This window comes from Mustela nigripes, chromosome 15, assembly GCF_022355385.1.
Source record: "Mustela nigripes isolate SB6536 chromosome 15, MUSNIG.SB6536, whole genome shotgun sequence".
Lineage (NCBI taxonomy): Eukaryota > Metazoa > Chordata > Mammalia > Carnivora > Mustelidae > Mustela > Mustela nigripes.
Genome location: NC_081571.1, coordinates 12,491,246 through 12,515,820, shown reverse-complemented (window position 1 = coordinate 12,515,820; position 24,575 = coordinate 12,491,246). Strand labels below are relative to the sequence as shown.

Genomic DNA, 24,575 nt, shown 5'->3' with positions numbered 1-24,575 from the left:
GAGTTGACATTTTGATGACTGCCTTTCTAGCCCCATGTGTGGGTAAAAACAGTGTCCTTCCTATTATTAAATGGAGGGTGAGGAAAGCAGATCAATTGTTCACATGTAGCAACAAACCCACAAAAGACTCACCCAGCAGCCTAAAACATGCCTCTGCATTTTATTTTAGGAACACATAAGTGCAGCCACAAAACATCTTCAGAAAGCCGGCTAAGTCAAGAAACATAAAGTAACTGGTCAGAATAAGAAATAATGGGGCCACTGCCATTCTCAAGGGGCAGGGCGGACACAAAGGTATTTTCTTCCAGGGAAAACACGGTTAACTCAAGCTGCGGAGTCCAGATGGCCATTAGATTTACAGCTGTCTGAAGAGGAGCTACAGCTTTGCAAGGGCTGAGTTATGACAACTTTCGGTATTGATCCGATGAGAGCGCCGACCCTGCCTTCGGAGGAGAGTCAGGGTATGAGAAGCAGGGGGGAGATGGTGGTGCTTACTGCCTTTATGTAGTTCTCGAAGTCACTTCCGAAAAAGAGGATGAGGTAATAGTTGAATACACCAGCAACGGACATGAGGAACAGGAACAGTATGATTCGTTTCCCAAATATGTAGCCTGGCGTGCTAGAAGAGAAAGAAAACTGTAGAAGCAGCAAAATGACACCAATTTCACAAAAAAAAAAAAAAAAAAAAAGTTACCATCTTTGAGATACATGGGGTTTAAATTAGAGTTCCTTTTACTCTATATGCTTCGTAGGAAAAATGGGAGTTCTCCACTATTATTCGTCACTGAATATATTTCAAAACCAAGCTAAAAAGACTAGACCCCAAAACCCATCACGGTTAGAGCTCTGCTGGGCAGCTTCTCGGTGCTCTCCCGAGTTCCCCACAGTGTGAAGGCGGAGCGTTCTGTCAGCTGGTCATCAGGCATGCTGACCAAGGATTTGGAACCCCATTGACTTGCGGCTTTTCCACTCCAGGAAGTACCAGGGAAGCCGTGCTGGCAGTGGGCTCTAATGAGGGACCTAAGTACCTCTATGGGAGGGGTACTGGTTTCAGTAAGCCAATAAGGCTGGAGGTATCTAAAAGGTGCTTGGGTGTCTGAGAGGTCAGGCTCGGCTCCTGAGGCTGGTTGGGAGTACCATTATGTCCCCGCTAAGGAGAGTGGGGCCCTTCACCATGGAAGACGGGCTCTTACATTGTAAGTGAATGGAGGGGAAAGAGCTGTTTTAGTGCATTCATATTCTTCTCTCGAAGGCTCTAAATCCTAAACTGCTTAGGCAAATCAGCAGCTGGGGTCAGGAGGCATTTCCCCAGTGATATGTGACCGCTTAATTGTACATAGCGGCTGCCTAGGCCTCCCTCTGCTCCATCCTCTGTGACCGCTGGGGCTGGTTCCATCTGTGCCAGCACTCGCATGTTCGGGAAGTCCAGCCAAATGGCTCGTTAAGGCTGTTAGTAACGACCCCGGCGAGGGGACCCTTTGGTAATCAAGACCGCTCAACAAGAACAGCCAGCTCAGCTAAACAGGTGAGTTGGGGCTGCTGAGCCTGGTTTTTGACATAATCAAGAGAGAGCACAGTTCGGCAGGTTCAATGTGAGAAATTGTATCTTTTGGAATTGGACCCCGGAGGTTCATGCTGTAACTCATCTCTTTCCTGGGCCAGGAGTGTGAAAACCATTCTGCAGTTGACTGTCTAATTTCCTTGCTACTCCAAGTGTGGTCCACAAACCAGCAGCATCCACTGGGAGCTTCTTGGACATGCAGAATCTCATGTCCCTCCCTAGAGTCACTGAACCAGAATCGGCATTTGGACAAGTCCCTCCTTGACTCACAGGCCATTAAAGCTTGAGCGGCATGGCTTGCTGCCCCTACCGCTGCTCCTTGGCCAGCTGTGTTCTTCTTTCCTTGGTTTCCTGTTTACAGCCATGCTTATGAAGTGAGACATTCTGTCTCTTTATTTGGGAAGAATATTTGACTCCTCAAGAGAGTTTTATGGGCTGAATTGTGCCCCCCCATTCATATGTTGAAGTCCTAACCCAATACCTCAGGACATGATTGTATTTAGAGACAGCATCTTTAAAGAGGTAATTAAGGTAAAATGGGATCACTGAGGGGGACCCTGACTCAAAAGGATTGGTGTCCTTTTAGGAAGAGTAGGTTTGGACACAGACACACAGACGGAAGACCATGTAGGGACATGGGGCAAAGATGGCCGTCTGTGAGCTGAGAAGGGAGGCCTCGGGAGAAAACGAGGCAGCCAACACCCTGATCTCAGATTTCAAACCTCCGGAACAGTGAAACAATCCGTTTCTGTTTTCTGAAGCCCCCGGTCTGTGATACTCCATCATAGTGTTCCCGGCAGACAAATACAGACAGCTACCTGCTAATGCTGATAAGGAAGTCACAGACTCTAAGTAAGGGATATGTTCTAGCCAGAGAACAGAGGGTTCAGAGAAATTAAATTGTGAAAAGTCAAATATTGTGGTGGCTCAGATTTCTCACATGAATGAGGCCACCATATGCTCATTACAGAAACAAGAGAAAGTGATTTGCAAAGCTGTTTCGGAACGTGCTCGAGATAAATCTGTGGTGAAGGATGAAATGGCAGTGCCTGCTGCTGAAATTGTGGTGTTCCTGACTTTGGGCAGCATTTTTCAAAGGTCTCGGGGCAGATCGCCCCCAAAGAGACCGCTGCGTGGTACCTTAGCGATCCCCAGACCATGGGAAGGGGGCGGGAGGCAGGAGCTCTGCGCATGCGCGTCACCTGCCGGGCTAGGAAGGGTGAACGGAGGTCTCCAGCTCTGGCACTTCATGGACTTCCATTTTCAGTCTGTCAGACTTGGAGACGGGCTGTGACCCTGGGAGGTGCGCACGGAAGGACCTGCCCCAGGCTCTGGCGAAGCTCGAAGCTCAGGAGAGTGCAGAAGGAAGAGCCGGCCACCTGCTGCCTAATCAGACTTTGAAACTGAAGGCATCTCTTTTATTGTTTGTAAAAGGTGATACATAGTTCCCCCTAAATGGGGTGGGGAAGGTCAGCATGAAGTTAAGCATCTGAGGGACCAGGCCATTTCCATCTGTGACTTCACTGAACCCTCGGACCTACTCCATGGCATGTGGTTAACCTATTTTCCAGGTGGGAAAACAGAGCAGATGGGTTGAACAATGTGCCTAAAGGTCACACAGCCAAGAAGAGGCAGAGTGGGAATTCACACTTGTCTGTGTGAGGCTACAGCCCTGCTCCTTCTGCTTTCCTGAGGGCTCCTTCAGCTTTTGGAGACTAGGATTTTGTGGTCAGTTTTGAAGCAAACATATCCCCCCTTCCAACACACACTCACACACCACACACACACAAAACCTACATGAAAACATAAAAGAGGTCTTATGACAAACAGTTCCCTCTCAAAGGTGCCTAAAGCTTGGAGGAAAAGGAGCTGTGGTATGAGACAGGTGAGCCCAAACTCAAGGCACCTGAGCTCCAGCCCCAGCTCTCTGCTGTGGGCAAGTTGCTGACCTTTCCTGCCTCACACACAAAAATATATACGTGATGTGGGTAGGAGAAGAAAACTCTATGGTCCCTTCTGGCTTTACAGTTAGGTTCTTTTCAATAAAGAAATGCCACTTTAAACCTGATAACTTCTAAAGTGAAGAAAAACTGTAAGGCCCAGATACTGAGGCAGTATCTTTCTGTCCTGGGCCTTACAGTTTTTCTTGTTCACCCACAGTTTTACAGTTTGACAGTTTTGTTCACCCACATACCTCCAATAAATCAGGCCCTCCATACATTTTTGTCAAATGAATCACTCTTAGAAAAGAGGCATGAATAGCCTTCAGTGTTTACCAAATTGTGTGTAGAAGTTGTTAAAAATGCATATTCCCTGGGCTCCCACCCCAGAGATTCTGATTCCATAAGTTCAGAGTGAGGCCTAGGAATCTGTGCTTTTAACAAACACCCCAGGCAATTCTGGTGTCATTGGTTGGTGGGTTTCACTTTAGAAACACCAGCCTTGACATCTCTAGACTCACCCCAGGAGTCTAGCTCTGGTGAAGTAACCCCATGGTCCATATTTGAGGAAGGGAGGGCAGGGATTCTAAAATGTTGACACTAAGGGGGGAAATGATTTCGATAGAGCAGCACTTTTGAAAACTGTGCCCCTAATTATTTTTATAGGTTTAGTCTTTTGGGTACTGCCCCTGACTCCAGCAGCCCCCGGGCTTCTGTCATGTTCATTATCATCTCAACAAAATGACTTAGTACCTCGCTGCGGGCAGGTGGTCAGTACTTAGTACACGGATGGGGAGTGAATGAGGACCGAGTAAGCAATCAGGGAAGGTGGAGTTGGTTAAGCTGAGTTCATTGGTCTCAAGCGTTGCCAGTCTTTGCCCTCTGAGGGACAGGAAGAGAGGGCAGCCTAGTGCCAGCCAGGGAAGGTAGATAATAAAAGGCAAGTAGTCTTTAATGCCAAACAGCCACTGAACTTGGGCCAGATGGTAGCTTAGAATGAAAGAGGAAGAAACTAAAATTCGTCCTTAACAGCATCTAGAGATGCTACAAACTACCTAATCAAGACAGGGAGAAAGGGTCGGGGAGTAGGATGTAGGACGGAGACGAGGAGCCATAAACTTCTGGGGAGGGTGGGGAGGGTGAAAGGGGGGGACTACAAAATCCCAAGAGGAAGAAGCTTTGTTGAGGGAGGTATATCAAGGAATGTCATGCCTACCCAATGGACCAAAAAGGACACTAGAACTTCTGATGCGGTTGGGGCCAAAGCAGCTTCTACAGAGGAGCGAAAGATGATTGTGAGCCCAAGGGAGAAATTCCTGGAAGGGTCCAGGGTCCCGCTGAGCAGTATCTTCCTCTGTTGGTGAGCCTAACAAATAAGCAGATCCCGAAGACATTAGGTGGTAAAAAGCCTCTGCACAGTCCAAGTGTGACACAGCCCAAGGACAGAGGTAGACATCCACAGTGGAATCCACAGAGGAAGGGTATCAGTTCATAGTTTCCAGAAGGCAGAATTGAAAAATCCTCTTGGACCTAGCGACCGAGGCTCTCAGGCTTGAGGTGGACCTCAAGCTATATTTTGGTCTAGATTAGCATTAGACATTTCATCTAGTACCTATCATTTCTATTGATGACAATAGCTCAGGCCCCTGTATTCGGAAGTAGTGTGAAGCCATGTTTGTTCTCCACAGGAAAGGGCGCCATGATGGATGACTAACAAAGGCATGCAGGAGAGGTGAGAAGGCTCTAATAAACACAGACCAGGGTACAGGGGCTGGTGGCATCACACCTATCTCTCCCGGGGGACACCGGGCCAGCATTTTAGAGGTTAGGCCACTCACATTTCTATGAGGTCCAGGGAAATCGAATCGTTCTAAGATTTTAAGTCTCTATCTTATTATTTTAGCCACCTCGGTTCGTTCCCTAGCAGTGATTACCTTGAAAATGAAAAGAGCCCGTGGGTAAATGAACACATTCTGTCATGCTCCACAGACTGTCTTAGAATTAAAGCAACTTTAAGATCTCAGGCAAGTGATGACAGAGAAAGAGAACAGGGCCTGGGCCAGACCCCTGAGACTTTGGGGAGGAAGACAGGGAGGCCCAGGGAGCCAGCCCAAGAGAGCAGAACTCCCCCCCCTCCCCCGCTGATTTCACTGATGGACACTCCACCTCTCCTCCACCTCCTGACAACAGGTGATCACCCCGGCAAAGGCAGAATAGAGGTTTTCCAGGGTGGAAGAGGAGAAAGAACATCATTTATGACAGTGTTGATAAGGATAAGAGACATAATGGAATTGTGGTTTTCGAGGATACATTCGAACGCCACCAGAGAGGCATGAAGAAGACGTGAGCACTGGAAAGAATTGCTGGAAGGAGAGCCATCCTCTGGGCGGCAGCTCACCATCAAACCCACCCTCCCTCTCTGGCCCCCCCCCCCACCCCAGCCATTTAACTTCACAGGCTCCCAAGGTCCCCAGATGACAGTGCTTTCACCTGCCGACCTCGCGGGATGTCAGAGCCTTTGTCACCGCTGAAGGATGCTATCTGAGCGGAGAGCCCATTAACCACGAAAGAAGGGTGCTATTGTGAGAGACAGAGAGGGATGTGAAACCAGACAAGGGAGAGAAATGGAGGGGAAGGCTGGAGTCCCCGTAGGGGCAGCAGCCTCCCGGAACTGGTAAGAACCAGCCTGCCTCTCAGAGCCCTCCTGGTACCTTAGGAATTCTAAGGAACTGATGGCAGACTAGAACTCGAACATCTCTTCTGTAAGTATCCTCATTTATTTTATGAAAATCCCGACTTCCCAAGGCGGGTGTCGTCAAAGTATGTAAGTGCTGTTCCGGAGCCTTCAGTCTGGCAGCGTCTATAAGCAATGCAACGGGGACGCTATTCACAGACTCCATCCTTTGCCTGTGAGCGCGGACTATTTTTGCAACGTTCTTCCTGCTGGTCCCTGGAAGATCTGTTACTCTAGAGAACGTCTCACAAGGTGCAAGCTTGAGCTCTCGTTTCTTGAGGCAAACAATAAAATGCTTCACTCCCCAGAGGTCTTGGGAAGCCAGACACAGAAAGTCATTCAAGGCCCAGACCCTGAAGGGAGGGCATACAGGGTGTGGGGTTGCAAGAATGCGCGTGCGGCGCGTGGCGTTAAAGCATCCTTTGTGAGCCCAAGACCATGTGGAGGAGTTGGCTAGTGGGGGCACGAGTCCAGGCCCCCCAGCTGCATTTGCAGAGCCCGCAAATTCAGGGGATAAAGGATGACGGATGCTACTGAGCCTTCCCCTCCACCCCCTGGCCCCAAGGGATCCCACCTGAGCCTTAAATCTTAGGTAGAATATGGTTGTGAGTGGTCGCTCTTCTTGCTCAAAAAGCATGACTCACACCTTGATTCTGAAGCAGTCCTGGTGGCCTACCTCTGAGTTCTCTCCCCCAGGTAGCCGACGAAGTACTTTTGCCTCACGAACAGGTACATCAGTCCAGCAAAGGCGGCAGGAACTAAGCGGAGAAAGGGAGACGCCAGTGTGAGTTTCACAGGTGCCAGAACGTGCTAAGTTTACTTAATATTAACACAGTCATGTTCCACAGCTAATACTTGTGGAAAAATCTAGCTGAAGCCTCAGGTTCCGGTAGTTGGGGCTGATGGGGACTTCAGCAAAAAGCCTACGGCTAGAAGTGACAGTACTGTTACTTTCTATTGGCGTCATGGTACAGTTTACAAAGTGTTTTCCTGCCCATCATCTCATTTGAATCCTTTGCACGTGACCAGTATCATCTTTTCTATTCCAGAGGTGACACCTGGGGCTCCAGTGGTCAAGGAGCATGTGTAAGATCGTCAAGGGGTGTGTGTGTGTGTGTGTGTGTCTGTCTGTCTGTCTGCGTGGTCCTGGGCAGGGCCTGGGAGAGCCAGACCTGAACCCTAAGCCCAGCCTAGGCTGGCTCTCTTAACAGCAAACCCTTCCCCTTTGGGCCTCCAGGCAGTGCAATGCTCAGCCTTTTCTGAACAACTGCAGCCAGTTCAGAAAAGATCTCTGGTGGGAATGGGAGAGGCTGTGGGGACACAGTCGGCTGAGCATCCAACTCTTGATTTCAGCTCAGGCTGCCATCTCAGGATTATGAGATCAAGCCCCGTGTCGGGATCCGGGAGTTTGCTTGAGATTCTCTCTCTCCCTCTGCCCCTCCTCCCGCTTGTGTGCCCTCGTGCTCTCTCTCTCTCTCTCTCACAAATACTCTCTCTCTGTCTCTCTCTCTCTCAAATAAATAAATCAATCTTTGGGGAGGAAAAAGATCTCTACGTAGGAAGGCTCCCTTTGCCTTCTAGCCCTGTAACAACTGTGAGGAGCAGGAGTCCTGAACCTTGGAGCTGAGAGTTAGAAACTCCAACCCTACAAGAACTACTATGATCAGGAGCTAACACTTAACTCATCCTACATCTGAACAAAGGGCTGACTGCGGCTTTCCTACCTAGCAGGAAAACTTGTGGGGGTGAGATAGGCCCATGGGATGGGCCCCCTGGAGACCTGCCCGCATTTTTCGAAGGCCAAATTGTGTTGACAGAACACTTTCTACATGCCAAGCATTGCTCCAGGCTCTTTGAGTCCTTGGGTCTCCAATCCTCTCAGCCACCTGATAAAGAGTGCATTACTGTCCCCATTGGGCAGATGAGGAAATTGAGGCCCAAGGAAGTCAGTTTGCCCAGAGTCGCTTACCAGACCAAAAGAGGACAGCCACCTTTTGCTAACCATCATCTCTGTGCCTGGCACATACTGGCTTTCAAAAACTGTTAAATGAACTCATAAAAGTCAGGTGAGCCGAGGAAAAGCTTGTTAAAAAGAAAACCACAGGCCCCAAATGGCATCACTTAAGCCATGTCCCCAGAGCAGGGCTTAATTCCTCAGCTAACTGCGGTTTCAACTTCCCTGAGAAATGCGGTCTTAACACGTAGTCACGAATGTTCTGATGCGAGCCAGTGAAGTAATCGGCCATGTGGGCTCTCTCCTTCCTTCAAAGGAAGATGAGGTAATCTACAGGATAAGCGCCCCCCCCCCCCCCCCCACCCCCCACACACTCCTCCCTCCCTCCCTCAAAGGGAAAGAAAGCTTCCCGGAATAGTTTTGTTTTTTGTTTTTTTTTTTGCTAACAACTTTCTTGCCCCACCCTCTTTCCTACAAAAGCTTTCCGTTTTTACAACCCCTGGGAACTCCTCTCTCTTTGCTAGACGGGATACTGCCAGACTCATGAGTCCTTTGATAAAGCTAATTAGATCTTCAAAATTCACTTGGTTGAATTTTATTTTTTAACAAGGTGGGATTTTAAACCATGTTTGTATGATTTCAAATCTCTATTACCCCCACCAGCATGGCACCATCAATAGTAATATCTACTGGGCTCCTACTATTAGGCCTGACTGTAGGAAATTGTCATGTTTGAGGATCCTAAACAGTCAGGCATTGGTAGGTATATATGGTTCGGTCTGCTCTCTGCCATACAGCCTGTCAGAGGCTTTATGCACACAGTCTCACTTAATCATCCGGGGAACTCAATTATTCCTGCTTTACAAATGGGGAAACTGAGGCCGAGGAAAGCTGAGTAACAGCCAGGAGTCACACCACCAGCAACAAGTGTCCTCAGAACGATCTCCGGTCTGTCCTCCTCAGATCCGTGTTCTCGCCCCAACTCCACTTTGCCTCCCCAAATATTAGTGTCATGTACCAGGTAAAGCACAAAAGGAACCACTTATGAGGTTCTGCTATTATCTGAAGGTCACAAAACTGCAATAATTCACAAGCTGCCCCGGACGAAGTCTTTCTTGGTTTGGCCCATCTGGACGGCTCCACTCTAACTTAACTAGCCTGTCTCTCTCTCAGTGGGCCGCGAAACTGAACAAGGGCTGACAGGAGTCAGGGGTGGAAAACAGCTATGCTCACTGCCCTCCTGCAGAGGCCATAGTGTGCCTCGCAGACCCAGGCTGCGCGGAACAGCAGGAAGGCATGTTGGGTTCGAATCTGGACTCGAAAAATCTGAGTTTGAGCAAGCAACTTGTCCTTCTGGGGCTTGGGCTCCTGCTCTGTAAAGTGAAGGATCTGGGCTGGAAGGATCGCTGAGGTTCCTTTTGACTAAAAAATTCAGGAATTTACTACAGTCATAAAGAATGACGATGATTGAAAAGGGTTTACTGACGCTTTCATCCCCTAGCAATGCCAATATTTGCTTTGGCTGAAGTGCGTGGTTTCAGGGCTCCAAAACACCTTTCCACCCCCTGTGTATTAATCGAGCTAGAACATCTCGAGATTCATCTCTATCAAGTGTCATCTAAGACATAAAAGTGATCGTAACTCCTCGTATAGGCATAGTTTGACTTGATTTTTCAAGTTACACCAGACGTGTTTCTTCTTTCACTCAGGATAGATAGTGGTAAATAAATAGTGAGTAATGACAGCCTTATGGAGCACAGAAGGAGGCCACATGGTGTCCCTGAAGGAGTTTCTGCTGCCATCCCTCACCTCCGTTCCCTGTCGCTGTACCTGATCCTTTTGCTTCTTGGCCCTTCTCACTCTTGGCAATAATTTATCCATCCACGTCTTCCCTGTGGTTCCTCTCACCAAGTGTCATGGGCTGTACGGCCATCTCTTTATTTATCACTGTGTGTCCAAGCCCAAGGCTTGCCATGTAGAAGGTGTTCAATGTATATGCAGTAGATACGTGAATAATGCAGAAGGATACTTACGAGAAGTCCAGGAGTTAGCCCCACAGACCTGGGCTCTCATCCTGGCTCCACGTTCACTTACTGAGTGACCTTGAACAAGTTACCTTATCTCCCCGAACCAAAGTGTCCTCACAGACACTAGAGGGAGATAATATCCCCTCCACCTCCTCTATAAAGTGGACAAGGATGATCAGGATCCCCTAGCCCCTCAGAGGACACGAGTGGCCTTTTCTTAGGTGTGCACCCTGCGGGGCCATGGTGTGGAAGCTGGCCGGGTCACACCAAGCCTCTGCCAGGCGCGATGCCAAGCTCCAAAGACAACCCAAACCCAGGACTCTGATTTCCATTTCATTTTAAATCAACTCTGGGAGTCAACCTGCTGGAGTCGGGACTGTGGGCTGCTGATAACCCGGGAAAAGGCTGCAGACCTGGAATCCAGCCCGAAGCTCGGCAGACACATGCCCGGCAGAGGACCGCCACGCTGGAAGCTTATTAGCAGACACGCCGAGCGACAGCGGTCTCAGAATAGATCCCTCAGGCGCTCTCATTTATAATGCCCTTGTATCTGAGCGAACGCTGCTTAAGGATTCTGAGTCACATTTAGCCTTAAACCACCCTTGTCTGCACAGCCTCTCTCACCCAGCCACCGGGAGCAGGCATTAGCCATGCATAATCGCACCCACTCCTGCTGGGGATACAGCGTGCCAGAAACACCACCCCCAGGGGGTTCTCCCCTCACCGGGCTTCACAAGGCGGAGCTGGAGGTCAGGCAAAGTCTTTTCAACAAAAAGCCTGCACTCGAACCCCCTCAAGATGCACGATTCAGAAAGGGAACACCACAGAGAAGCCCCAGTTACCTTGGCTACACAGGAGCCCCGCACTCCAGAGCACAACAAGGAAAGTGGGGTACGCATCAACGCAGTTTTGACTGTAGAATAAAAAGAAAAACAAGGAGGAGAAAAATCGGAAAACATGTTATTGCAGCATACTCGGAAAATCACCTGAGACCCCAGACTGACGATCACCATCACATATGAGGCGCAAACCCCATTCATAATCGCACTTACATCTACCAGTAAGACACGGCTGCCTCATCAGAAATGGGCAGTGGGATGAAGCAAACACATGCTTGGAATCCGTTCATTCCCTTTCTCCGTGAAGCCAACGGGAGACTTGGTTTCTTGATGGATTCATTTTGGCAGGGCTCCTGCTCCGGGCTGTGCCAAAGTGCTTCTTGGAATTGAAAAGTGAGCAGCACAGACAGCAGGGCTGTGGCGGCTGTCAGAATTAGGGGGAGGGTGCAGGGGAGAAGACTTCAACTCAGGAAACCTTTGTCAGCCGCACAAGTCAGCGCAGACCCACAGGCTGGGCTGGGGAAACGAGAGGTAAGCTACAAGCATTAGAGAAACAAGGGCCGACTCAGAAAAGCTGGTGCCCAGGAAGGTCTCTGGCTGGCAGTGCGATCGCAGCGTGCGGGGCTCAATCCTGGCTCCTGTGGAGGGGCTGTCATCTCACTCCAGCCACCATGCTGTTGTCTTACAGGTCCATCTCCCACAAACTCACTGCGATCCTTGGAGGGCACAGGAGTGACTGCTGGTGTTTTCTATGGCTGCTGGAACCAGCTCAGTGGCTTCAATCAAATCGTGAAGAGGTCAGAAGTCCAAAGTGGGTCTCACCAGGCTGCAGTCAAGGTGTATCTGCACGGCGGCAATCCTGCCGGGGACTCCAGCCAAGAATCTGTTTCCTTGCCTTCCTCAGCTTCCAGAGATCACCTGCATTGCTTGGCTTGTGACCCCCTGCCAACCCCAAAGACAGTGATGGCCGTTCGCATCTTCCTGACACCAACTTTTCTGCCTTCTTCTTCCATATTTAAAAGAACCTTTGTATTACATTGGGGTCTTCCCAGATAATCCAGAATACTCTCTTGATTTCAAGGTCAGCTGGTTAGTGACCTTAATTCCTTCTTGCCATGTAACAGAACCTATTTGTGAGCTCCCGGGGTCAGGACGTGAATGTTTTGGGGGGCCTTTTATTCAGCCTACCACAGCGACTCTCATTTTCACATGAGAAACCAAGATTTGAAGAAGCTGAGTAACCTGCTCAGCATCACCAACCAACAGGGTGGCAGAGTCAAGATTCACATCCTGCTCAGGCCAGCTCTAAAACCGGGTCTGTTAGTCTAGATCAGGATCACCGATGTACACATCCATGGAAAAACAACCTTCAAAGACGTGGAAGCATGAAAGGATGCGAGGGCAGAGCAATGGGGTGGAAAGGGCACATGACTCGGATTCGGTCCCTGCCCTGACATCCACTAGCTGTTTGTCAACTGCAAAGCAATTACTTTGGACTTTGTTTCCTTACCTGTAAAAACTAAGAGACTGATAGTAGCTCTAAGATCCCACATAAAGTTTAAGAGTTGATGCTCTAATGGGGGGGTGCCCAAGGTGTGGTGCCGGGCTCAGCAGTGTCAGAAGCACCTGGGAACTTGCTAGAAATGCAAATGTTAATGTCTGTCTTGGACCCACAGAATTAAAACCTCCCAGGGTGGGGGGTGGGGGGGACAGCAATCTGTTTTAACAAGGCCCTCCAGGAGACTCTGAAGCATGCTCTAGTTTGAAGACCACTGGTCTAATTTAATTCAAACCGTATGGGTAAAAGCAGAGATGCCATTTGCAAAATATATTCAGCCTTTTATCCGAATTCCTTCCTTAGAGTCCTTCATCAGGATCCTCCTTGATCTCGTTCTCATGCTTTTCCTCCTAAATCAGCTGTGAACTCTTGTTCAGCCTGATAGCATCTCATGCCTCACTACTACCAACAAGAACTCTGGAATGAACAGCCCTTGGTCCATCTCCTGCAGACAACCCAGAGAGGATGGGCTGTGTCCCTGGACACAGGAGTCTTTATGTCCTTCTGATGATCAAAAGATCCTCTAGTGGAGAAGTCAATGAAATTAAAGTTAAGAAAGCAGTGTATCCTATCCTGGGCTCTAGGCACAGGGGAGAGAGCAGAGCTCCGCTGGCCTTGCCAGGTGCCGGGGTTCACTGTGTCTAGTGGACACAGTAGGAACTCCGAAGGTCAGGCGGCAGAACAAATTTATTATTTGGGATGAAGTACTTAGTGAATAAACAGGTCCCGTATACAGCATGGAGCACAAGCATTTTATCTATTACTACATATCAGAGGCACAAAGCCACAGCCTTGGAATTCCGAATGTGATCCATTTCCTTGTTCAAGAAAAAGAGGGAACACATCCTTTGAAAATTTATTAATACCAAGCTCTCTCCTGCCTCCTCATTCTCATGCTTCTATTTTGTTTGTTTTTAAGTACTGGTTTCATCTGGGTGGTACAAAATTTATTTAAAAAATTCTTAATTATCTAGGGAATTTGCTCATTAGAATGGTATAGTATTGTGACATTGACTTAGTCATTCAATCATTCTTCCTATTATCTCAAGTCACCTTGGTCTCCAGTAACAGTGGTCTGTCTGGATTTAAATGAATCTCTCCCAACTTTAAGAGAACGGGTTCCTCCTTTGGATTTCCAGAATATACCCAGAGTCCCGTTTCACTCTGACTCAAACCAGTCCTTATCTGCTCCAGGATCTCTGACACATCTTCCACCCACAACTCCACACAAGGTGCCCATCCCTGACAGAGGGCTGCCGCTGGGCTGAATTCAAGTAGCTTTGGTCAGTGACGAGGCTGTCCCTGGAGATGGAGCCTAGTGGATGCTCACATGGTTTTTAAAGTCATGAAACCCCGGTCCGCTGTCTAATCAACTACTGACTGAATGTGGGTGCGTTTCCTAGCCTCACTGAGCCTTGGTTTTCCTCATCTAGGAGAGGGGAGGGGAGACATTAGCAATTACCGCCCTGGCTTGTGAAAATAAAATGAGATGAAGCAGCGTCTGACTCATAATGAGCTTCCAATAATTGGTAGCTATTGACTGCTCCAATGTCTTCCTTCTTACAGTCCCTGGTAGAAATGTCTTTCCTGCTGACAAATTATCATTATTCTAAATTTTCTTTTGTAGAGAGTTTTGTGCCATTTTTTCTGCAAGACAAAAATGACAAACCCATCTTGGCTCTCATTTCTTGAGGTCTAATTCTGAGGTGCCTGCCAGATTTGTCAACAATTCCCTGTGCTGCGTTCAATTTGATGCATTACACTATCACTGTTTTCATGGAGAAAAGGACACTTATTTTCCCTTTTATTTTTCTCCACCTTTGGGAATCAGATACTGACATACTTACATAGTGTTTTGTTAGTTTGGATTAACTTAAGTAAACATCACTAATAATTGTAAATTATATCACTACTCATTAATATAATCAAGGCAGGTCTACCATCTTCAAATTATTTACAAGCCCACCCAACTTAGAAGAGAGGCTGAGGGGGATTTTGAGTGGTGCAGAGGAGAAAGAACATTAAGGTGGCATTACCGAAAATGTATTTTGTAAAACACTAAATCCTTGATAAAAAATGCATTGCAAAAAAAAAAAAAAATGGGGTGTGTATCTATAGTTTAAAAAAAAGACTTCCCTTTCTTAGAGAAACAAGAATCGCAATGTTCCTCAGTACATTAAAAGTTCTCAGAAGTCTTGCTGTCCAGAACTTTTTCTTTGTCTGTAACAGGTGATACCAGCCCATGAACTGGTAATCTACGGAACACATGTCAGAAAATTACACTTCTCCAGGGACCCCTCTCCTCTCCACAGCCTGTGCTTGCCTGGCCTCGTAGGGAAGAATCGTGGACCTGTTAACTGAGCTTTTCCTCCTGAAATCAAACTTTGCTCTAGCTGTGCTCCCTCCTCGGGGAACAGAGCTTTGAAGTGTGTTTTATACACCTGAACAGAGAGTCAAGGTTAAGATTCTTTTTGTCTCTCAAACCCTGACTCAGTTCTGCCCAGGTGGGTGACGGGTGATGGAACAGGCCATTAACCGAGGCCAAGTTGGAGCTGATGGGCCACACCTCACTAAAATGTCTGTTCACCAACTGCCCCCCCAAATCCGGTACCATCTGTATCCGTCAACAGTCATATTTTAGCCTGAAAAGCATCGGGCTTTTCAGTCCACCAGCACCATTTATCCTGTTATGCTAGTTTTTCTCAATAGCCATGGTCTGGAAACATTTATGATCTCACACCCCATCAACCAGAAGATTTGATCACACAACCTTGTGACAGGTATAATACACACACAGTCCACTTTCAAACTATGTATTAAACTTGAGTAAAGCTTAATTTCTTAGTTTTTAGATAGTGGGATTAAGTACATGTTCTTTTCTTTATGCAAATCCCTGGTTCAACTCGCACCCTCTTTGGTGCTTTTGGAGGTCTCTAGACAAGCTACTGCTGGAGAAGAAATTCTGCTGTACCAACCCATAACCCCTTGCCTGTAGCTTCCTGGCAGGTGCAAGCAGACCAGGCGCCCCTGGCTTTTGCAGGCACATAGTAAGTAGCGGGCATCCCCAGTCTTTCTGCCCTTATATAACCACCACAGGCACACCAAGTACTTGCTGCTAGCTGGGTCGGGGAGGAAGTGGTCTTGGTAACAGAACCACAGCGCTGTCTGGGCCAACTTCATCTTACAGAAAATTCTTTTTCTCCACCTGAGCTCCTACCTCTCCACAGCTCCCTCTTCTCCTCATTCTACTCACTCCTCTGTTGTGGAGATGAAGTGGTAAAGACGCATGGATCGGGGGAGCTGGGCTGCAGCATCCACACCATGGGGACCCCTGGGCAGCAAAAATGCCCCACCCCTCCCCTCTGGCCACTTCTTCTGTCAGGAACCCCACACCATTGCAGAACTTCCAAACCACCCTTCCAAATGACGCAGGGCAGCCACCACCAAAGGGCACTTCTGCAATCTGGGGGCTGGCCCCGGGGGACTGATGTGAGCACAGAGATAGCCCACCCCTGGGGGAAAGGGCAGACACTGAACCGCCTGGCCTGCTCCATTTCTTCGTTGCTGGCAAAATGGAAACCTAACTTCATACACTGAAGGCTCAAATGTTAAAAAAAAAAAAAAAAAAAAAAAAAAATCCCTGGAGGTAGTTCAGCAAAAGATTTCCTCGAGATCTGACTGCTGGAGTGACCCTGGTAAGGACTGCTTAGTCTGAGGACAGAAGAGGACAGCAGGTGGCGAGGGCCCAAGAGAGGGGGAGGTCTTGGAGGGACTGCGGACACTCAGGAGCAACCTGAAGGCCCAAGCCCAAAAGACGAAGGGCCCAGACAGGGTGAGGGGACCTGGACATCAGCCTGCGGTGATTTCTTTAGGTGTCCACAACTGCCCTTCTGGAAAGCTCTCTGGGGGCCCTCAGAGTCACTTCTGAGTTACGACGGAAGGCCAGCTCCTTAGCCAGCTCAGAGCTGAAGACTTCCCCTCTGACCAGCCCCTCTTCACAGGCACAGAGAGGCAGACAGGCCACTGCCTGAAACTGCTGTTCAGATGCATTCTGCATAAAGGAAAAAATGAGCGTTGGAATAACAGCCATCCAGATTTGCATCCCAAATAATTCCCATCTCCTTCACTGCGCCGTTCAGGTGTCTTCAAGCAGCTTTTTTATTCAAAAGTAAAGAATGAGAAGGGGAAGGGAAACCAATTGCCCAGGTCCTCCCCTTCTCACTGTCCTTGTTCTGGTTGCTCAAGGAGACCAGGCCTTATGAAAGGTCCTGCCACACCTCCACATATGTCCACTGAGTGGGACACAAGAGGCAGAGCCAGCCAATGAGTAATGGTTGGTTCATGGTAGCACCTGTGGACTAATTCCCCCGGAAACTGGTAACACTCTGACCACACTGGCTCAGGGTTTCTGGAACCAGGGGAAGCCGTGGCGATTGCACGACTCCCCACTCCCACCCCTGGTACGCCCAATTCTTTCTTTAAACACTAGCACTTATGAAGATGACAGAGGGTCCCAGAAAGCCATCCCCACTCCCACCCCCAGCTGAGCTTCAACCTTCCCGGGGACTCTGCCTCCCGTGGCACTCTGAAGGTTGGCCCAGACATTCAGGTAGCCTCGAGAGTGGTCTTCACTCTGGCAAGGAGCCCCCGATGCCTAGGGCCCCACTCTGCTGGTTTGCAGTATCAGGGTTTAGACTCACTTGGCAGTGTAGACCCGCTCAAAGGCAAGTGTTCCCGTCCTCTGGAAGCTCCGCCCATTGTGTGCCTTGCTTTCATGCTCCACCTTGTGGGCAAAGAACCCTGGCAGAGGGAAAAGTATGGATCTGGTTTATAACAGGCATGTTCATGAGCCTGGAGTCCCATTTATTTTTTAAAAGATTTTATTTATTTATTTGACAGAGAGAGATTACAAGTAGGCAGAGAGGCAGGCAGAGAGATCGAGGAGGAAACAGGCTCCCTGCTGAGCAGAGAGCCCGATGCGGGACTTGATCCCAGGACCCTGAAATCATGATCTAAGCCAAAGGGAGCGGCTTAACCCACTGAGCCACCCAGGCGCCCCACATCCCATTATTTTACTAGAACATTTAATGTTCCCTCTGTGTGCCCTCCAAACCGCCTAAACGTCTTCCATCAAATGTCACTTACCAAAAATTCATTCTGCAGCTATCTCTACAAATTACTGCATTTGGTGATGGCGAAGCCCTCCAAGACACAGCCCCCCACTTTCAAGGATCTTTCAGTTGAAGGAAATAAACACAGAGAGCAGAAATTGTACTCTAGTGATTCACGTGAAGACAGAACTGACTGAGAACATGAAGCCGTCGAGGGTCCAAGAAGCAACTTAATTCAGTGTTGGGTTCACAGAGGAATCCCTACAGGCGACCTCTAGGGTAAGATCTGCAAACAAGGAGGAATTAGCCAACGATATGGAGGAAGCAATGGAGAAGATCACCCCACTCGAGTGCGATGCAATGTGCAAAGTCACAGAGGCAAGAACTGTCTTAAGTTTGCTGTGTGGCTTACAATGGGGGAAATCGACAGCAGGGAGTAGAAACTGGCCGAATTACAAATGAGGCCAAAGAGGTAGATGGTGAATTGTTCTTTCAAAGACATTTTTCTTTGTTACTTGCCATGTGCCAGACCCTTAGCTTGCATCAGAGAACAAAACGCACCAAGAACCTTAGCCTGAGAAGCTTATGTGCCAGCAAGGGTGGGAGAGGAGACAGACCATAAGACAGTGAACAAAACACTTGTGTTAAAATTGCACAGTGTGCCAAGCCGTGGACAGAAGAGCAGGCAGAGGGGGTAAGGAGCCCTGTGATGTGCTTCCATGGTGGATGGAGTGAGGAAGCAGGGAGCCCAGCCCCGAGGAAGACGATCGTTGAGAAGTGCCTTCCAGATTTAGCAGCGTGAATATGACCTTGATGAGAGCCATGTTAAGAAAATTAGAACTTATTCCCATCTCACAAGCAACAGGGGGTTTCTGGCAGGTGTAAGCTGAGGAATGGTGTTAAGCAGAGAGCCTTCTGTCTTTTGCCGGGTCAGGGTCTACGACAGAAGGAAAATAGGAGGGAGCTGACTAGGATGGCCATGGGATGTGAGGGGTGCCGAGGGGCCAGAATCTCAAGGGTTTGTCTATAGACTGGGGTGGGGGAGGGGTGGGAATGAAGGTCTCTATCTCCTCCCCTCCCCCCTGCCCTGTGATATTCCTTTACTCCAATTTTGAGAATATCAGGGATCTTACAGGATTCCTTTTCATCAGCTTCCTATCAGTTTCCTCAAAGAGATGTCAAACGGATGCCTTATCAAGCGTGTCTATGAATAAAAGCTTGCCCTGGTTTTCTTTGGGGCAAAAGTTACAGCCCCACCCTAGCAACTGTCTGGAACAGAGCTACAGGGCCACTGGTCTGAAGGGTACAGCGGCCAACTCTCCAGCAGATGCCTGACCTCTGCTCCCTTACTAGGCATTGCGACCACGGCTGCAAAGTCGGCAGTGCTGTCCCCACCTTATAGACAAGGACACAGTGACTCAGGGAGGGCTGATAGCTCTCTCGGAGTCACTCCACTGGGGAGCAGTGCAGCTGGGGATTCAAGTCCGGGGGCTGGGGGAGCCTCTGGGAGTGGTGTTTTCCCTATTACTGTCACACTGAAGCTCACCACGGGGTTTCCATCAGCCACAAGGGGCGGAAGTACACATCTGTCTGTTCTGAATGTCTCTTTGGACCACAGAACGCAGTAGAAAATTCTTACCATTGCCTTTCCAGAACCCAGTGGGACGGCCATTGCCTCGGAACATGACACAGATATTAAGAAAGTCAGAGGTCATTTCTGCCACCAGCCGTACCACGGGGCTGTACTGAGCATCTGCCTTTCTTCTTTCTCCCCTCGCTCAGAGGAACCAACCCCTTCCTCTTTGCCAGGGCTTGCCCTCTACCTGTGACCTTGAGCCCATTCCTGCCACCCCTTCGGCCCTGTTTCATCCGTGTTCTCCCCATTTCCTGAACCTTCCCTCTCTTTCTTCCTCCGTCTCTTGACCCTGGAAACAGACTCTGATCTTTCCCACCCATCAAATGAAACTAAAGCCAGCCTGCCCCATTCCACTAGGCTGCACCTCTCCTCCTGCTTAGCTAAACTCAAAAGCATTTGGCTTCCTTTGCCTACTCCTCACCGCCTACTCACACCCCCCATGCGCCACATTATCCTCCACAGTGTCACAGAAACCTCTCGTGCAGAGACCATGAGCACGCTTATCTTGGCCAGCTGTGGACGGTAGGGCAAACCAGAGAGAGAGAGAACCAGAGACATGGAGAGAAAAGGCTGCAGGCCACCCCTGAGCACCAACCACACACACTGGGCCCCCGCTGGCTCGGGTGTTCTATGCAGTGCCTCGGACCAGCACATATGGAAGTTATCATAGTTCCACTTCTCTGTTGAGGAAACTGAGAGCCAGAGAAGCCAACTAACTTTCTCAGGATCGCATAAGAAGATCTGGAGAATTCAGCGAAGCACAAAGTTAATAGGCACCAGCAGACAGATACAAGTGTTCAAAGTATAACACGCCAATGATTATTTTCACAGAATTGCTGTCTGGATCCCAGGAAATGTTTCCCTGGACATCAAGCATCCATCATCTGCATCTTAGAGAGCACGGGGCAAGATGGGAGGGAGGGGGCAACCCAACAACAAAGGACCCCGGAAAATAAGTCAGCTGAGAAGTGGTACACTGAAAGCAGGATGGTATAGCTGACTCCGTAATCTAGAGGCAGCAAGCATAGACCAAGCTTTTCCAGAGAAGAGAAACAGGACCAGTGGATGGAAGTTATAGGGCAGTAGGACTTCTCGAAGGGTGTGCATTTGAATAAATGTATCTGAGGCAATATACACAGCAGAAGCATCTACTTTTTGGAAAGGGTTTGAATCCCAGTCTCACCACTACTGACTCTAGGATTTTCAACCAATGGTCTAGCCTCTCCAAGCCCCACATGGCTTCTCTGCAGAACAGGAATAATAATAGTGTATATTCCAGGGGCTTCAAAGATTCAGTGAGGCATTATTGCCAACACAAAGCTCTGTGTTGGCAATAATACCTCAAGACACCCAATGAGGAGAAAGCAAGCGAGGTAGGTTGTGAGCTCTCTAGCATGGGGGAGTTCAGGTAGGAGCTGTTGAGAATGGCATAAATAAGATTTCTGCTTTGGGGCACTTCATTGGTCCTGTTTCTAGAGCCCATTCAACCCTAGGTTGGGTTGTGAGGTCTTCCAATATGGTGCCCATGAGATTAGTTAGGAGTCTTGGTGTTGGGATAGGAGTACCAGGGATGGTGTGGGAAGGTAGGCACTCAGTACCAGCTCTATATCCTTCCTTATCACTATTCTCACAAACCCTTATGTCTGTGGGGCCATCATGTCTCCCCCACTTCTTGGCTCCACGGTAAGAAGAGAGTGAAGGAGCGAGGATGATGCCAATTCCCACCACCTTTCCCTACAACCAGAAGGGCTGTGGGAACAGCTCTCCTGCTAGAGGACATCTTTTCTCTGCTATTGCCATTCAGACTTCCATGCACCAGGCTCAGTGCCCTTACCCCCAGCTCACCCTCTCCTCTCAATCTCATTAGCTTGGCTTCCTATGGAAATCACTTTCCCCAAAACTGTGTTTTTTCAGGTTTGCTGCATGTCAGCGCTGCTGGCACCTTGGCAGAAGAAGCTGGAGGCTCTCTGGATGCTATTCATAGGAAACGCCTCTATCTTTACTCCCTGGGAAACCAGGCTTTGGTGGTTCTGGCCCAGCTCTCTCGGAACCATGTATGTTCAACTCGTTCTGTGCTTCCAAATCTGCGTTTTGCTGGATCAAGCTGGAAGAGGACCCCGGGTTCAAAGATCTTGATAACTACAGAATGTTTAAGAGTCAGAGGAGGAAGTTCCCCCAGGCGTGGGCTGTGTGGCCTCTTCCCAGGAACTGAGGTTCACACAGGGTACAGAGAGCACAGACTTTGGATATCATCATGGACACAGGTGGACAGGACCTCTTTGTCTCGGGACAAAGACAAAGCTTATGGCACCTGGCAACAACATGTAAATATTCCTTAAAACTAACAGGAAGGGCTCAAAATGACATTTTGCAGGGCAGGAGGAGAGAGGCACAGTTTTGCATATTTTCTGAACTCTGTAAGGAAGATCTATGGTTGCAACATTGCAGTTAATTAGAATTGCAAAGAGAGGCTCTGGGCATGCACTTGAACCTTTGTGTTTACCTGAAAACTCATGGTGCAAGCAAGCACAGATGTTCTCTCCCAAGTCATTGGAATTTTCCTTGTTCCCCGACATGGGCACATTTTACAGTTACAAATAAAAGGCAGACCTCACACAGTGGTCTCAGCATCACATGGTAGTCGGAGGTCTCTGCCTCAGAGGGGAGGGTGGCTAGGCTGCTTCTGCGGCTTCAAAAGAGCAGCCGGTTGTCCCTTCCCCAAGCAAGGGTGTGCCTGAGCTCTACAAAGTCACCCTTGGAGCCATGTTGCCCTAGCGGCTCAGGGCGGGTGGGGGAGGGCAGAGGACAGGATGTGGCTACCATGTAGGGTCTGCTCAGCCTGTAAAAGTCTCCAGTCCAACAATGGGAGCTCCACTCAAACCCATACTTGTATCTCCCCATCAGGAAGACTCCATCCCACTCCTCAGTTGGTGGACCTCTATTAGCGAGGCCACTGGTGTTCTGTCACTATCTGTCTGAAATGGCCTGTCAAAAGTCAAAGCCCTTAGACTGTGGTTGTTAAGACTCAGACATTCAGCCAACTATAATCTCTCCTTCCGTACTGTACCAAGGAAGAAGACTTAATCTCACTGCCAAAACCAATTAGGAACTCACCGTCCCTCTTCAAGTCCAATCAGGGTTTGTTCTGCCACTATGGGAAAAAGCCCCAGACCCACTCCACAGACCAAGGGTGGGTTCTGCATCTCCAGGGAGATGAAGAGACTCTGTACTCACAACAGGACACTCAGCAGCCTCCCCCAAGTCAGCTCTGCACTGAGAGGGAGCGGCTCAGGGTGAGCGCCAACTCTCCAGCTAGGTTAGTCCCATCCACACAGGCCGTGGGAAGGTCAGTGGTCCCCAGTCCACTGGCATTGTTGGCAAAGATGATGTTTATCAGGGGAAGAGCCAGAGGGAAGACCCTACACAGAGCTGAAAAATCACTGCCCACCCCCCCACCGCCCCATGCAAAACTGCCTCCACAGACACCAGAAGGGTCTTGGAATTCTTCCTGTTGACCATGGCTGGCCATCTGTTCTCACTATCTTTTCCCTTTCTGGCGGGTCCGCACCAGCGCTGTCCCCATAAAGCCAGGACACTGCCTGGCACGGTGGGTCCTGCGAGGCATATGCAGGTTGAATAAATGAATCCCTGACTGATATGCAAGACCAAGGGCACTCATGGTCGCTGCATGAAACTGAAATGGCTTGAGGAACGGCAACCTACACAATCCCTTGACTCCTTGATGAGCATCATGAGCAACTTGATGGCGTGGATTTAGTACGAAAATGTTTGGGTCAAAAAGTGGCCAACTGTTGTTCTATATAGGAAACCTACTGGGAGAATGCAAAGTTGGGCCTCTCTGGTGTGGGGAGGTCTCAGGGAAGCCTTCCTCTAGGGCTCAGAAGCCGAAACCGAAGCCTTTGTCCACATTCAAGCTGGGAGAAGGTTGGGGGAGATAACAGGATATCCCACATCGGTTAAATACTGAAGTTTCCCAAGTGTGACAGTGTGGGGACATGCAGTAATGACCATTAGGTTACAGCAGCTGCCCTTAGTAATCACTCTTCTTTTTTCCTCTGTCTTAATAAACTACAATACATGAAGCCACTGGCAATACTTCTCAAAACGGTCTGTGGCAGTCTTAACTCAGAAGTCTAAAGAGAAAATTCTACACGGTCTTGGCTTTTTCAGGTCTGTGTCCCTTACTTGGTTTTTCAAGTGCCAGCACGGTTAATGGAAACGCAAATCCCACACAAGAAAAATGCTTCCTCTCTCTATGTAAATATATCATGCATAGGAAAAATGCTTCAAAATGGTACATTGTTAGAAAAAAAAGGAAGTATTACAAGGGGGAAAAAAAAGAGCAACTCATAGATAAAATAATGGTAAGGTGATTTCTCCCTCCCACCTTCCAAATTCACATTTCTTCTCTTTTTAAGCCTACAGGTGACAGATAATCCCAGCTGCATTGAAGTCAGCCCAGCTCCACTTACCAAAGCCCAGTGTCTGAGTAAAGATGTACTTTACTTTCCCCATCTAGGCTTCTTGCCTCCTGCCCTGTCTCCAGTCACTGTAATTAATGGTTCAAATGCTGCTCACAAGACACTTCAATCAGGGTTTGGAGAAAACCTCTAGGTTGCTGACCTGGTTCTGCAAACACGGTTAGTTACCACCATGAAAGTGAAAGGAATACCAGCAGAAGGAAAACCCCAAAGGCAGGCACACACCGATACATTCAAAGAACAAGAAACAAATAACGAATAAGGCAAAAGTGGGCCAAAGTGCACACAGACACAGAGACCTGTGTGAGCCTGACTTTACAGCAACAGGCAAACAAAATCTGCCCTTGGCCCCCCTTCTGAGTGAGGACCTCCCCTTACCGTTCTGGACCACGCTGATGAGGGTGACGATGGCCAGCAGGACGATGTTGCCCACGGCTTCTTGATCCATGTTTGCTTCGGGCTCCCCAGGGAGGACTGCTCGCGTCTGGTGGCGGGCACCCAGGCCTGCGCCGTGCAGAAAGGGGAAGTGAGGGCCCGCATGCTGTCTTTCATCATTAGAATTTCTGAAGGTCCCAGCACAGTTACACAGTGACTTCTTCTTTCTGTCTCTCCCTCTCTCTCTATTTTTTTTTTTTCAGTAGCCTCCAAAGCACCCTGGCTCGTGTGACCTGCCAAGAGAAGCAAAGCTTGGAAGAGAAGCAGGAAGGGAAGAA

General features: G+C 48.9%; 1 protein-coding gene across 1 annotated transcript; it reads right to left on the bottom strand.

The window, feature by feature from the left end:
- Positions 1-135: 135 nt before the first annotated feature.
- ALOX5AP (arachidonate 5-lipoxygenase activating protein) lies at positions 136-24,416 on the bottom strand. Its single transcript, XM_059377427.1, has 5 exons — positions 24,241-24,416; positions 17,314-17,413; positions 11,059-11,129; positions 6,912-6,993; positions 136-619 (listed from the first exon to the last, which is right to left on the bottom strand). The coding sequence occupies exons 1-5, from the start codon at positions 24,308-24,310 to the stop codon at positions 457-459; spliced, it is 486 nt and encodes a 161-aa protein (XP_059233410.1). The 5' UTR covers positions 24,311-24,416; the 3' UTR covers positions 136-456.
- Positions 24,417-24,575: the final 159 nt, after the last annotated feature.